This window comes from Haliotis asinina, chromosome 11 (assembly GCF_037392515.1).
Source record: "Haliotis asinina isolate JCU_RB_2024 chromosome 11, JCU_Hal_asi_v2, whole genome shotgun sequence".
Taxonomy (NCBI): domain Eukaryota; kingdom Metazoa; phylum Mollusca; class Gastropoda; order Lepetellida; family Haliotidae; genus Haliotis; species Haliotis asinina.
In genome coordinates, this window is record NC_090290.1 from 3,332,529 (window position 1) to 3,346,342 (window position 13,814).

Below are 13,814 nucleotides of genomic sequence, written 5' to 3' on the forward strand. Positions count from 1 at the left end.
TATTCTTCAAAGACCAAAGTCCATCTGAAAATGCCTACTTGCTATAGGTCATGCATGTAAAGGCCTTCCATAAATGATTAGTTTAAATGTTACAGAAAATAATAATGACATGGCAAAGTCGACAACTTTACACCTCAGACTTTTCTGACACAAGAATAACTCTGGATCCACCTGGGCGTCTTTCAATGACCGTGGCTTTGGCAGCAGGGTTTGGGAGACTCTCCGACACAAGGATAATCCTATGTCCAGACGTCTGATCTGAATGCAGTCCCCTTTTAGATTCAGACACAGACTGCCCATAAGATTCATCCATGTTTCCAGACACTGACATTCCAACATGTTTACTTGAGATTGTCTGTTGTCTGCCACAAGCCATACCACCATTCAGACCTGTAGCATCATGCTCCTGAACATTTGACAAACTATCAGACACTGTGACAGGCTTCAGATCAGAATGATCATTTGACAACTGATCATTGCCGTTCCTTGCATCAGTATTTTCAGTGTCACCTAGAAGTTGCTCAGACTCAGCCTCCTCCTTTTGCTCCTCATTTTGGGGTGGATTCATCCTGTTCTGCTCCTGCCCCTGTGTCACATGTTCATGGGGAGCCTTGTCTGGCAGCCCTTCACATTCTGACACAGCAATAACTCGGTGTTCTGATGTATGTTCCACCTGACCAGCCATAGTTCCATTGCTACTTTGAACAATAGCAGCACCTCCTGAAAGCTGACCTGCCTCTGCAACATTCAGGATTATCGTCCCTGGCAGACTTGTTGAGAGCGTCGGATTCCCTCGAAGTGGATTTGATGATGTTTTATCCTCAGGTTCTTTAACATTCCCTGTCAGTCTTCTCGACACCTCTGCATCTGCGATAACAGTCTGCCCATGAACACTTGTCAACTGTCTGAGATGACCTTGGTTTGTAGTTGTCTCCGAAGTTGTTTTATGTTCATCAACCTCCTCTGACAGTCTGCTTGGTGTCTCTGCATCTGTGACAACTGTCTGTCCATGCAAACTTGTTGACTGTCTGTGGTGGCCTGGCAATAGATTTGTGTCTGAAGTTGGTTCCTTGTTCGGATTTCTTCTTGTATCTTCAGATACTCCACTCTCAGGCAGTGTCTCTGTAACATGGTTCGTATCTGCTTGCAAAGTGGCTGCATACAAAGACTTTTCATCATGTACTGACATGGGAGGTTTCATATCTCCCTGGTTGTCAGAGCCCTGATGAAGGATTACTTCAGGCATCATTACTTTTGATTTAAGCATAGCCTCATTTGTCAGTTTTTCTTTGTTACTGTCTTGTGTTTCTGCCATTTTGCTAATGTCTTGAGGTGACAAATCCCAAGTACCAATGTCTTCTTGAGGCAGATGTCCATCAACAAAGGTGACAGCTTTTCTCTTTCCTATTGGTTCTTCCTTTAAGTGAGTCATCCCTTTATATGTCCTGTTAATTTCCTGTGGGTGAGGATCAATGCTAACAGCAGGTACATTCGTAACAACTGACAATTCACTTTTGTCCCCAAGGCTTTTGATACCACATCTAGAACTGTCCTTATCATCTGGAGCTTTGCTTAATATGCCTTTAACTTTACCATCTCCTTGACTCCCATGGTCAGGTTCACAATGTTCTTCATTCAACACGAGGTGATAGGATGTTCCATTGGACTTCCCACTCTTTGTATAATCAACATCCACTGGGGATTCATCCACAACAGCTATCAAAGAATTCATATTTACGTTTCCCAAGTAATCAGCCAGTTTTGACTCTAAGGGACTTGGTTGGCTGGGAGAGTTGATCACTTTAATATCTCCTGGTCCTTTCTGAGTGATAACAGGACATGCTTCGTCAGGACATGCTGATGGAGCTGCAAGTGAACAGTACGCCTCCTCTCCTTCATCACCTTGGTGTTCAAAAACAGTTGGTTTGATTCGAAGATATCCATTGATAAAAGTCTGAGATTCAGGTAAGTTATCATTTGTAGGTAATTCACCTACAGTGTTTTCAGGTAAGATTTCATCTCCTCTTGATGAAACAATTGGAACTTCGTCTGTTTCTATAATAAATTCACTACTTCCTCTGGACTCCAAGGAAAGCCTTCTATTTGACAGATCTTTCTGAGGCAGGCCTAATACAGAGAGTGGTCTTAATGTGCCTACTGGACTGGTCCCATCTTCCGGTGAATGATCTTTATCTACTTCTTCACATCCAAGGGCATCTTCATGAGACACTGCATAATTAGATTTTATTTCAGCTGTTAGAGTTTCATCCATTTTTTCTCCTAAGACATCTGGTGCTGTATGAATTCCACTGTTGCTTTCTAACACTGCATATCTTATTCCCGAAGAATCTTGAGAAACATTATCAGGAATCAGTTCTGTTCTGGTATATTGCTCCTCCAATGTGTTGGTTGTGTTTGTTGTATTACATGTAGTGCTTGATTCTGTAGAATCATTCATCACTGTGTCAGTGGAAGTTTGAAGTGTAACAGACTCCTCACTTGAAGTGAAGGATTGGGCTAACTTACTCCCATCAGAGACATCAAAAGAAAAGAAATTCACCGAGTCCTTAGATATCAAATTGTTTGGTGCTGGCTTTTCATCTGAATTGTCATCAATTAAGGAAAGGTCAGTAGTCTTCAAATTAGTCATCACATCACCATGGAGAGCAACATTTTTTCCCTGTTGTGTATCATCATGACTGCCATGAGTTTGTGAGCCTCTGTAGACAATGGGCATACATGACTCCTCATTGTCAGTGGACGGTGTTGGTGATAACACACCTGTCAGAACTGCTTTACTCAAGACAGCATCTCTATGTGTAATACTTCCTCTCCGAGATGAAACATATATTGGTTCCTGTCCCTCCTTAACATCCTGAAACGCAGATATCTGAGATGCTTGTTCCTGCACCACTTCAACAACATCAACATCCTCTTGTCCATCATGGGTAATGTTTCTAGGATTAGTGTCCGTTTCGTCAGCTATAGGTGCATTGATTTCTAATGATTGACCTTCTGAATGAGACTCTGAATCAGGTTTTGATACCGGAATGTGTGTCTCTACTGGATCCAAAGAAACACTTCCAGGACGCTGATCTACTGATTTTTTATCACCTGATTCAGTTTTTTGTTCCTCACACTCCTTCAAACATATGTTACCACTGTCATCAATTTCAGATCCTCTACTGCATACAGAATCAGATCTCTCAACCTTTGTTCTAGCCAGACATGGAGCAGGTCTTGGTGTATTTGTAGTTTCACCTCTTTCTATACTAAGAGACGAGCCTGGTCGTTCTGGGTGTTCTGTTAGCATATCTAGATCTGTTACATCTTCCTGTTCAGCTTTCTTCTCCTCTGAATCAGCATTTGGTTCCATGGTTTGGACTTTTTCAATGTCATCTTTACGTGTATTCACAGGTGTCAACATCTGACTAGATATATCCTGTTGACTTGACTGTTCAATTATCAACGTCAACATTTCAGGAACTGCTGGTTCCATCTCCTCTTGCAGCTCAGTTTCAGACTCTCTTTTCTCTTTCTCCTCAAAAGCATTCTCCTTGTCTGTAGGATCTCCTTGCACATCCATCTGTCCTCGGCTTTCATCAAACCGAACAGTTTCACCTTCATTCATGCCACTATTACCGTTTGAAATGTCATCATGTGCAATGGTATTAGACTCTGTCACTGTGCCACACTGATCTCCAGATGACCCTTCGATGACCATATCAGACATCTGCCTATGGTGCGCTGAGACTGGTCTCTCTCTTGGAGAATGTGCAGTGTCACTTCTCATACCATGTGCCGAGACAGGTCTTCTTTGATTGTCTGTCAAAGTAGCAGACTTGATGGATGCACCAACATCTAAGATAATATTGATACTGTTATTGACAGTTTCATCTTTTGTGGATGGAGGTTTGACACTATTAATCTCTAAAATCTGAGTATCCTCAGTCATCCTGAGTTCTTCAAAATGACTTGTCACCTGTTCTTCCCCTTCACACAGAATGACTTCAGAGTTCAGAGTTGTATCTATTTGTCCTCGACTCTCATCATGGCTGATCAAATCCTTAGGATCACTTGCTGGTATCTGATAGATATCATCACCTGTGTTCCCTGCTTCTATGTACAATTTGTCAGGTATGGCTGTATCTTCTTTCAGGCCAGTGCTGCCCATTTTCAGTGGTGGAACATGGCAGGCTGAGATGGGTCTTGAAGGTGATACAGAAGTACTGTCTATGCAGCATGCTGATACTGGTCTCATTGGCATAGGTTTTGACACAGATGGATCTGAATAAAAAACTTCATCATCACTTGGTATATTTTTAGAGGTTCCCTCACGTGACAGTTCTGATTTCTTGTTTTCTTTGAAATCACAATCTCCACCACTTATTTCTACCATTTTTGACATTTTGGAGACACCTAATTCATTTCCTTCGGTCAAGAAAAGATCATCATTTCCTCTTTCTTCTGCACAATATGCAGTGGGTACTTGCAGTTGTTTTGTTTCACTGCTAAAATTATCATCATTGACGTAATCAGTTGCATTGTTATCCACTGTCTCAGTATCTTCACGGTCTCCAGCAACAGTACATTCCACAAAGGATGCTACAGTCTCATCATTTTGATGGCCTCTAGAAGATGCCGCTTGACTTGATCCTTGTAGAGAGGAACCATTTAGGACAAATCCTCTTGAAGTGGAACAGGAAGAATCTGGTCTTGGAGCTCCTAATTCTGTTGTGGTCTCATCCTTTGTCTCTGAGGCAGCTACTTCTGAAACAGCTGTGTCAAACTCTTCTCTGTCCTCAGCTGGTTCATACTGAAGGTCTAACTCACTGTTGTCATGAGTCTCTTGCATTTGGCTATTTTCATCTTTTAATGAACTAAAAGGCTCAATACCCAATTCATCACCACCCCGAGAGGACATAGTTAGGTCATGCTGAGTTTTCTCAATATGTCCTCTTGATTCAGAATCACCGGATTCAAGTGTGTCTTCTTTTATCTTATTTCCATCATCTCCAATATCAGTATCTGCTTCCTGAATCTCAGTGTCAGCTGGAACAGGAGATGAAGTATCAACTTCACTGACAGATATCTTCTTCACATCCCCAGTACTAGTACTCAAACTGCACAAGGCTGGTATGTTTTCTGTATCAACTGGTATGTCCACAGTTTCACGTTTCATTTCATCTCTTGATGTTTCAAGATTCAAAAACTCTTCTTCTCCTCTTGATGGCATTTCTGATGCAGGGGACTGAACTTTATCACCACTTCCTCTTGAGCAGGAAGAAGTCCTGTCAACATCTGCAGTCACAGCATTAGGTCCTTTCACAACTTTAGCTTCATAGTCTTCAGTTACTTCAAGGAAATCTTCATCATTCAGCAGGTCTTGAGTCTGATCCAGCTCAGCTGTCTGCTCGGACTTCTCACTTTGATCAGGAGCTGTTCTACCCTTCGGATCTTTCTTCCAGGCACTTATTCTTGAACCTCTGACACTTGACTGAGTGGTCTGGCTAGTGACAGAATTTGCTCGACTCACAGCTACCTCTTGGTACATAGGGGTTATCTCTCCCTGTGCTCTTGTTGCACTGCAATATGATGATGCTTCACTGTTCTTCCTCTTAACAGGAGCTTCACCCCTGCACAGTTCTTCATCCATCTCAAGCTGTTCATCAGTTTCTTCTCTTGTAAATATCTTCTCAGATTTAGTGTAAACTTCAGGATCTGTATCAGAGTCAACAAGGGTATCTCCATCTGATCCTCTATCCTCTGGAACATACATGTAATTACTTGGAAACTTCTGGTACCTTGATGAAGAGTCACTTCCAAAAGTTTCAGAAAGATTGTTAAGGAAAATGCCTCTGTACTCTTCCATGGTTCCATCAATGTCAGAGAAAATTCTATCCCCTCTGGGATCCTCTTCAAAGCTAGGCAACTCGACAGTTCCTCGGCACACATCATCAAAACTGTCAGACAGGTTCTTTGCATCTTCAACACTAACTGCAACTTCGGGATCAGTCTTCACTACCTCAACAGCAGTATCAGCTGATGCTGGTTCTTCCACTGTAACATTCTCTGGTGATACTGTGCAAATCTCAGAATTGACCACAGCCATCTGACTATCAACGTTATTTGATTCAGATTCTTTTGTCAATACAGATTCAAGCTGAGAAGTGTCCTGAGTTGAAGCCTGATCCTTAGGATCATTGTGACTCACAATGCTCACATTCTCCTCACCAAAATTTCCAATAACTGCATCATGTGGGGAATCCGTGACTCCTCGGGTCTCCCAGAAACTATCCTCATGAGATTCATTCCCAACAGTTTGGGGGAAATCTTCCCGCTGCTTCTCTGTATCTGGAGGTCCCAGCTGTTCTGGTTCCTTCATGTCTGTGGTTTTCTCGCCTTCATCAGCTCTGTCATATGCAACATACTCTTCTGAGCTTCCAACATCAGCTCTTTTTTCTAAATCAATTGCACTTCCAATATATCTTCCATTCTGTTCTTCAGAATCAAACACAGAGTCTGACATATTTTCCTCTTTGAAGAGATGGACAGTGCTGTTTGGGAGTGAAGATGCAGGATTATCTTCATCAACAGATTTAAGTGTAATAGTTTCACTCATGTTTCTGTGCCTTCTGTGAAGGCTTGTGAAGGACTCTTCCGATTCTATGGAGAAGCTTGTCTGACAGACTTTAGTTTTGAAGTCTTGAGTTGAGGTTGACCTGAAACTATCACTAGCTGAACTAACTCCAGTGAGCTTATTTCGTTTTCTAGATCTTCTGTCTTCATAAAGTATATCCGAGTCCACTGACTCTGTAGCGTCTGAGCTTTGTGATGTTAACTCAAGGTTTTCATACTTCTTCCTCCTCTTCTTCTTCAGCCCATGCCTTGAGGACCTTGGTGTCTGCGTTTCCTGATCAACAGAGGTATCATTAGTGAGGATGTCTTCTGTGTTGATCTGATCTCCAAATCTTCTAGGAGTTTGTGTGGCAGAGTCTCTAGGAGTCTGAGTGTAGTTGTCAAACCTGGGCAGAAGATCAGTGGTGGAGCTAGCCCTGTCCAACTTCAGAGACCTTGGAGAATACATTTCTTTATCTTCATCCTTCACAAGAAAGGCATTCCTATCTACAGGAAGGTATCGACGCTCAGCAAGTCTGGCAGATGCTGGTCTAGCATGAGACATGACTGTTTGGATACACAGAGGTTCTTGCAGGGTACGTCTCAGTGGCTGAACAGGTGGACGTGGCTGGTGAGTGGGTGCTTGGGACAGTGATGTGGACACAATCTTGTAGGTGGAGGTCAGGTCTGAGTTGAAGGACGAGGAAGAGTAGCGGCTGGACATGGATGAATCAGATGACTGCATGGAATGATTTGAACGAGGACTGACTAGATCCGTTGAGGTGATTGGTGGAAGCGTGCCTCTGAAAAAGTGAAAAGTGTATATAAATACAAGCAAACACATAGATACATTTCCCATAAACTACACTACAACAGATACCATACTTAGGTGGTTCCCCATGCATATTCTGAACAGCCTAGTTTGTATGCATTACTGAAAATAAGTGAGTAATGTTCCAGAAATAAGCAAACTGAGAGATTAGGTCACCTTTTAATGCTGACTGGACTACAAAATCCAGTGTTTCCACTTTTGGGATAAGACTATGTAATCACCAAGTCTGACCTCATAGCCTAGTAAGTCATCAGAGAAACTACTTCTCTCAGGATAGAGCGTATGCTGTGTATAATTTATTACACAAAACAAGAGTAGAATCTGAACAATGATCCTAAGTGGCCAAGTAAAACGTTGGTTGGTTGGTTGGTTGGTTGGTTGGTTGGTTGGTTGGTTGGTTGGTATGTTGGTTGGTTCTTGTTTAACTCCAAAACTCGCTGTTGTGTAAAATGACTATTTTGCACAATATTTGAATTTTCTGAAAAAAAACCCCAAAACATTCTCTTCAGATTCAGGCTTATTTCACCAATGGATTCTGAATCTTAACAATTTTGCACAATATTTGAATTTTCTGAAAAAAAAAATTCTCTTCAGATTTAGGCTTATTTCACCAATGGATTCTGAACACTGCATTTAATGCAATTCTTTACATCTAAGCATTAAATATTTTAGATATTTAAATGCTTACCTTACCATAGGTCTGTAGCATATTACCTCAAGCTTCGCTTAGTAGGAGATCTGACGGGAGTTGAATTTCTATTCAATCTTGAATGGCCACCTCGCAATTGACGACTGTCATGATACAGAAGTATCTGGATCTCCCCACTTTTACTTCTCGGTCCTTAGAGTCTGTAGTGGGGAGGAGCGTCCAGTGTTGGGAGGGACTGAACGCCCTATGGTAAGGTAAGCATTTAAATATGTAAAATATTTAGATTTTAATAAATGTTTTACTTACCTTACCATAGGTCTATAGCATTAGGATACAACAGACAGGACGGTGGTGTAGGATTCCAGAGCACCGTCAGTGTCTTAAGATCCCACATATGCCTCGGGGCAGCTGGACTACTACTTATTCAGTCTGTATGTCGATCTGCCACAACGATCTCTCGTGAAGGTCACGTACTAACCACCGGAGGGATTCGGTAACTTAGCTCATGTAATTACAAGACCCCTATCGACCAAGGTAAGTAAGATCATACCTTATAAGGCGGAAGGACGTGTGAGTTGCTGTGCAACTACTAATGGTCCGAATCCCTCCAAATCTTCCACCGCTAAGTCCCACAAGAAATGACTAGCAAATACAGTCGAGGACTGCCAGAAGCACCCAGCCATAATGTCAGGAACAGAACAGTTCCTGTGTAAGACCATAGTTGAGGTTAACATCCGAATCTCATGCAGGTTGTTAGACGACAGGTGAGGAAGATTCTGTGCGTCGTGAGCCGCCAGGATGGTCTGCCTCAATCATATAGTCCAGCTGATAGTGGTATAATTATGCATTTTCATGTTACAAGCATGAAAATTGGCAGATATGTTGCTTATACTACAAAAATAAGATACAGACATGGAGGCATTGAAAATTTAAGATGGCCGCCATTTTTCAAGATGGCCGCCATTTTCCATTCAGAATTACACCATCAGACACTTACATTCAATGTAAATTCCACAATTTTCATACAGTATGCACGAATTAGGCCACAAATGATGCTTGCACTATAAAAATAATACGCAGATGGGGAGGCATTGAAAATTCAAGATGGCCGCCACTTTTCAAGATGGCTGCCTTTCTTACTCAAAAGTACACCGTCAGAGCCTTTGATTCAATGTAAATTCCACAATTTTCCTACAATATGCATGGAATTTGACAGTTATAATGTTTGTATTGTAAAGATAATATACAGAAAGGGAGACTTTGAAATTTCATGATGGCTGCCATTTTTCAACATGGCCGTCATTTTCCATTCAGAATTACACTGTGAGAGACTTAGATTCAATGTAAATTCCACAATTTTCATACGATATGCATGGGATTTGGCAGTTTGTACTATAAAGATAATATACAGAGCGGGAGGCATTGAATATTCAAAATTGCCACCATTTTTCACTCAAAATCACACCGTCAACGATTTAGTAAATGTAAATGCCACAATTTTCTAACAGTATGCTTGGAATTTGGCAGATACATGTATGTTGCCGGTAGCATTCCATATATATCGGAACATTGAAAACCTGAATATGATACCATTTTCCTTGATATCAGGAGTAAATCTAATCCAGATTTCCATGAATAATGCTCGTCTGGGATTTCTTCGCTTACCTACTCAGAGCAACATATGACCACATTAAATAAAACATATTTTTGGGTGCCTCCCTATCTGAAACATGTTAGAATATTATTTTCTAAGTATTATAACTAAAATTTCTCTTGTAACATGAAAATGCACAATTGCATACAAATCATGCCATTACCCTCCTATCTCCTCTGACACCTAACACTGAATTCAGTGCTGACAGGTAGATCCCAGTATTCCTGCCCCTGAGCTTCCTTGAGCACTGCAAGTAACGTAAAAACTCAGCCAGGAATTGGGGTGACGCTAACAGCGGGTCTTGCAACTTTTGGGCACAGAACTTCTCAAATGTAGCCCACTTGTCATCATAGCTTGATCGGGTGGAAGCTCTGTGCGCCCGGGCAATGATCTTTGCCACTTGAGATGAGTATCCCATGGCCCTCAAAGTCCTTTGCAAATGGTCCAGGCATGGTCTGGGCGCAGTGTCCGAGTGTGGCGATGGCGCAGCAACTGATCCCACTCTGGAAGCCGGAACGCAAGGCAGCACAAATTTGGGAACCACGTCCTCGCTGGCCACCAGGGCGCGACCAAAAGCAGATGGATACTCACTGTGAGCTTGAGTTTCACCACTACTGGTGGTACTAGTACTGGCGGTGGGAAGGCGTATGCATCTTGTCCTTCCCAAGACATTGATAGAGTGTTGATCGCCCAAGCTGCCGGGTCTGGTATCGGAGACATGTACACTGGAAGCTGAGCGTTGAACTTCGTGGCAAATAGGTCTATTAACGGGCACCCATGATCCTGACATATGAGCCGAAATATCTCCGGGTGAAGCATCCACTCGGTTGGGGACGGCTTCCCTGGTCGGGAGAGCGCATCAGCTAGGACATTTCTGCAACCTGGGATATAACGAGCTCTGGCCTTGATGTTGCTTGCGTTTGCGGAACATCTGATCCGACAGGGACTTGGACCTGGTTGTCCCTTGTCTCAATATCAGCCACATGACCGTCTGATTGTCTAAAACAGTCAGTAGGTTGGAGTGACGTAGCAGCGGCACCCAGTGGCTTACAGCTAGAATCACCACTTCCAGCTCGAGACTGTTGATGTGCCATCCTGCTTCTACGTCTGACCAGAACCCCGAGATTGTCTGATCGTTTAGGCACCCACCCCAACCCTGCAGTGGTCCTGCACAAACTTCGTCAAGCAAACTCCGCTGCAGACAGATCGTCCACCAGGTATTGGTGCAGATGTACCGGAAGCAACAACCACATCGTAACATCATCTGGTTGAGCAGGCAATAGTCTATGTATGGGTCGAACTCTATCTGCCTGAGATGAAGAAATCAACTGATAGGCGTCATGATTCTGGTAAATAGCCATGGGGCCATTGAAATGCCAAACGGCAGGATTCGCCACTGGTAATGTTGACTCTCGAATACAAACCTCAGAAACTTTCTGTGAGCAGGGTAGATGGGTAGATATGCATCCTGTATGCCGAGACTGCACAGCCACGTTCCCGGGACCAACTTGAGGTGCAGATGTTCCAGAGACACCATCTTGAAGTGAGGAGGCTCTCCATCAAGTAACGATCGTTAAACGCTGCCATGTTGAGAATCATGCATAGTTTGTCAGAGTCTTACTTGGGAATGAGGCAGACCAGAGAGTAGAAACCTGGCGAGAGGTGTGGGTCCAGCACTTCCTCGATGGCACTTTTCCCTAATAACACCTCGATGTCGTCTGCCAACAACTGATGCTGCGTCTCTAGATCTACCTGCGCCGACGGTTGAGATGTCAACGGTGGTGGTTATATGACCGGTAGTTTGTAGCCCTTCTTTAGGATTATGGTAACGTAGGGATCTTCGAGGATGGACCAGCTCCTCCAAAAGATGCGCAGTCACCCACCTACTGGTGTAGGGAACACTTGTACTTGGGGGTGGGAGGTGCACCTTGCCGCGACCTCTTGTAAAGGCAGATCTAACGGATTCCCTCCTCAGGATGTAGCATCTCTTTCCTCTGCCTCGTATTCCTGCTCTTTCATGAAAAGACGACGATAGGGCCTCAAACGCTGATAATGACACCTCAGTGTTGGTTGACTCTGTATGCTCCATGTAAACTTCTGGAAGAGGGCCTCTGAGGAGAAGGGAATCCTTATAAGATGGCACTTGAATTCCTCTTGCCATGAACAAGTGTCCAAGAACCCCATCCTGCGCACCACCATCATCATTGCTAAACCTGTACGAACATGCCGTAATAAGTCATGCAGCACCCTGCCTTGCCATAGGAAAAGCAATGACAAATGTTCCAACTAGGACTCGTTAGGCTCTGTCAAATTCACAGTCACCGCTGATGTAGCTGATGCTAGCGCCGAGACTGGCTTTAGGATGCACCACAGCTCTGTTTCAATGGCCTGTAATCTGGAGTCCTGTACCTTATACGTAGTGGTGGAAGATAGTCTTCTAATGGCTTCTTCCAACACTGCCCCGGAGTCCGCAAAGTCGAGACTATGCATCTTATAGTCCTGCTTCTTCGACTTAGGCACTCTGATCGTAGCATTCAACAACAGTTTAGCGAAGTCATCATTCAGGGAGGATATGGCGTCAGCTACCATGGGATGAGGTGGGATCATCAGTTCAGGGTCCACCCTGATAGCCTTGGCGCTGTCTACCCCTGACAAAAGGGAAGGGCAATCCGGAAGTTTGTCAGCTATCCAGTCGTGCATAGCAGAAAGTGGCAGGTACGATCCCGCCTCCTCCTACACATGAGCAGGTTCTTCCTCATAGTCGGGGAAGAAGTATTGTTCTTCATCCAATTCAAGGAAATGCTGGCCCCTGCTTCCTGTGTGCCGAATGTCTGGCACAAGGAGGCGACGCTGACCGGGGCCGCCAACGCTAATTTCTTCTTCTATGGTAAAGGGATCTGAACCTACAATTCGGTGATCTGGACAACGAATGGCAGCTCCAACAAACATTGGATGAACTGCTCCAGGGACTCCTAGACCTTGATCTCCTGACACCTGGTCGCCCTGCTCTTAGTCTACCACTGGTAATAGTAGTGGCGCCCTTCGGCGCTCCATACGCCCATGCATCCAACCCTGGCGCCGATCTCTCCAAGCCTGGCATATCAGTTACTTGAGGGCGCTGGTGCGTGTGATATCGGATGCACTCCTCTCTCAGTGTCGCTTCTGTAAAGTCCAGAAGCAGCAGAGGAGCTCTAGTTGGAGGTGCCCCCTGATCCTGAGATACACCTGGCGTCATCGAAGGGGCACTTACAAGTAATGCTTTAAGTACCTGTTGCACCTCAGGGTGTGCTAGGGCGTCAGGTCTCAGCAAATCCACCCAACCTCCCTTCTGGGTGGTAGGTGTCGACATTGGTGTCATCGTCAGAGTCTGCCTCAGCATCGGCTCCACCCTCACAGCAGTATCAGATGCCACCCCAGGTATCTACAGCACTGCCTGCACCACTGGGAACAGACAGTCTGGAACCCGCAGAGGACGCAGGGGAACGTGACATCTTCCTACATCACTGAGTCTTCCTCTTCCTGACCAATGCCAAAAACGTCTTAAGCTCAGCACTTAAATGACCCTGAACAAACTGCACAGCGCTGGTGAAGGGTGCACGTAGCCTTAGCACAGTCTGGACATAAAGGGTGAAGATCCTTCCCGGACTTGAGGCCTTTGCAAACCACACAGAAGTAACGTGTCATGCACAACTACTGTAATAAACCAAAATACAAATGTGATAATAAGGATAAAGGAAAAAACACCCCTTACCCCGTAATGGACTGCTCCACTCACAGGGGCAACAGCACGCTTGCAATAGACAAGTGAAATGGTTGCCACTCTCGAAAGGGACAGCAAAATTTACACTAGATACAGCGCTAAGTGACAAAAATAGAGAACAAAGCTTAAATACCGAGGAAACTATCCACAGAAAACAATCCGCTGATAAATGAAACCGATTCATAAAAATTTACGGAGGCAACATCAAAAACAGGAGACACACTACCATTTCTCGTACGAGGTAGCCGACAAGTGAACAATAACGAAAATATTCGTTATAATCGCCACAAAGATTGAAAAA

The 13,814-nt window shown here is 44.0% G+C and overlaps 1 protein-coding gene across 1 annotated transcript; it reads right to left on the reverse strand.

The window, feature by feature from the left end:
- Positions 1–127: 127 nt before the first annotated feature.
- On the reverse strand, positions 128–11,914 carry LOC137256426 (microtubule-associated protein futsch-like). Its single transcript, XM_067794270.1, has 4 exons — positions 11,375–11,914; positions 10,635–10,948; positions 10,047–10,256; positions 128–7,421 (listed from the first exon to the last, which is right to left on the reverse strand). The coding sequence occupies exons 1-4, from the start codon at positions 11,912–11,914 to the stop codon at positions 128–130; spliced, it is 8,358 nt and encodes a 2,785-aa protein (XP_067650371.1).
- Between the last annotated feature and the right edge of the window lie 1,900 nt (positions 11,915–13,814).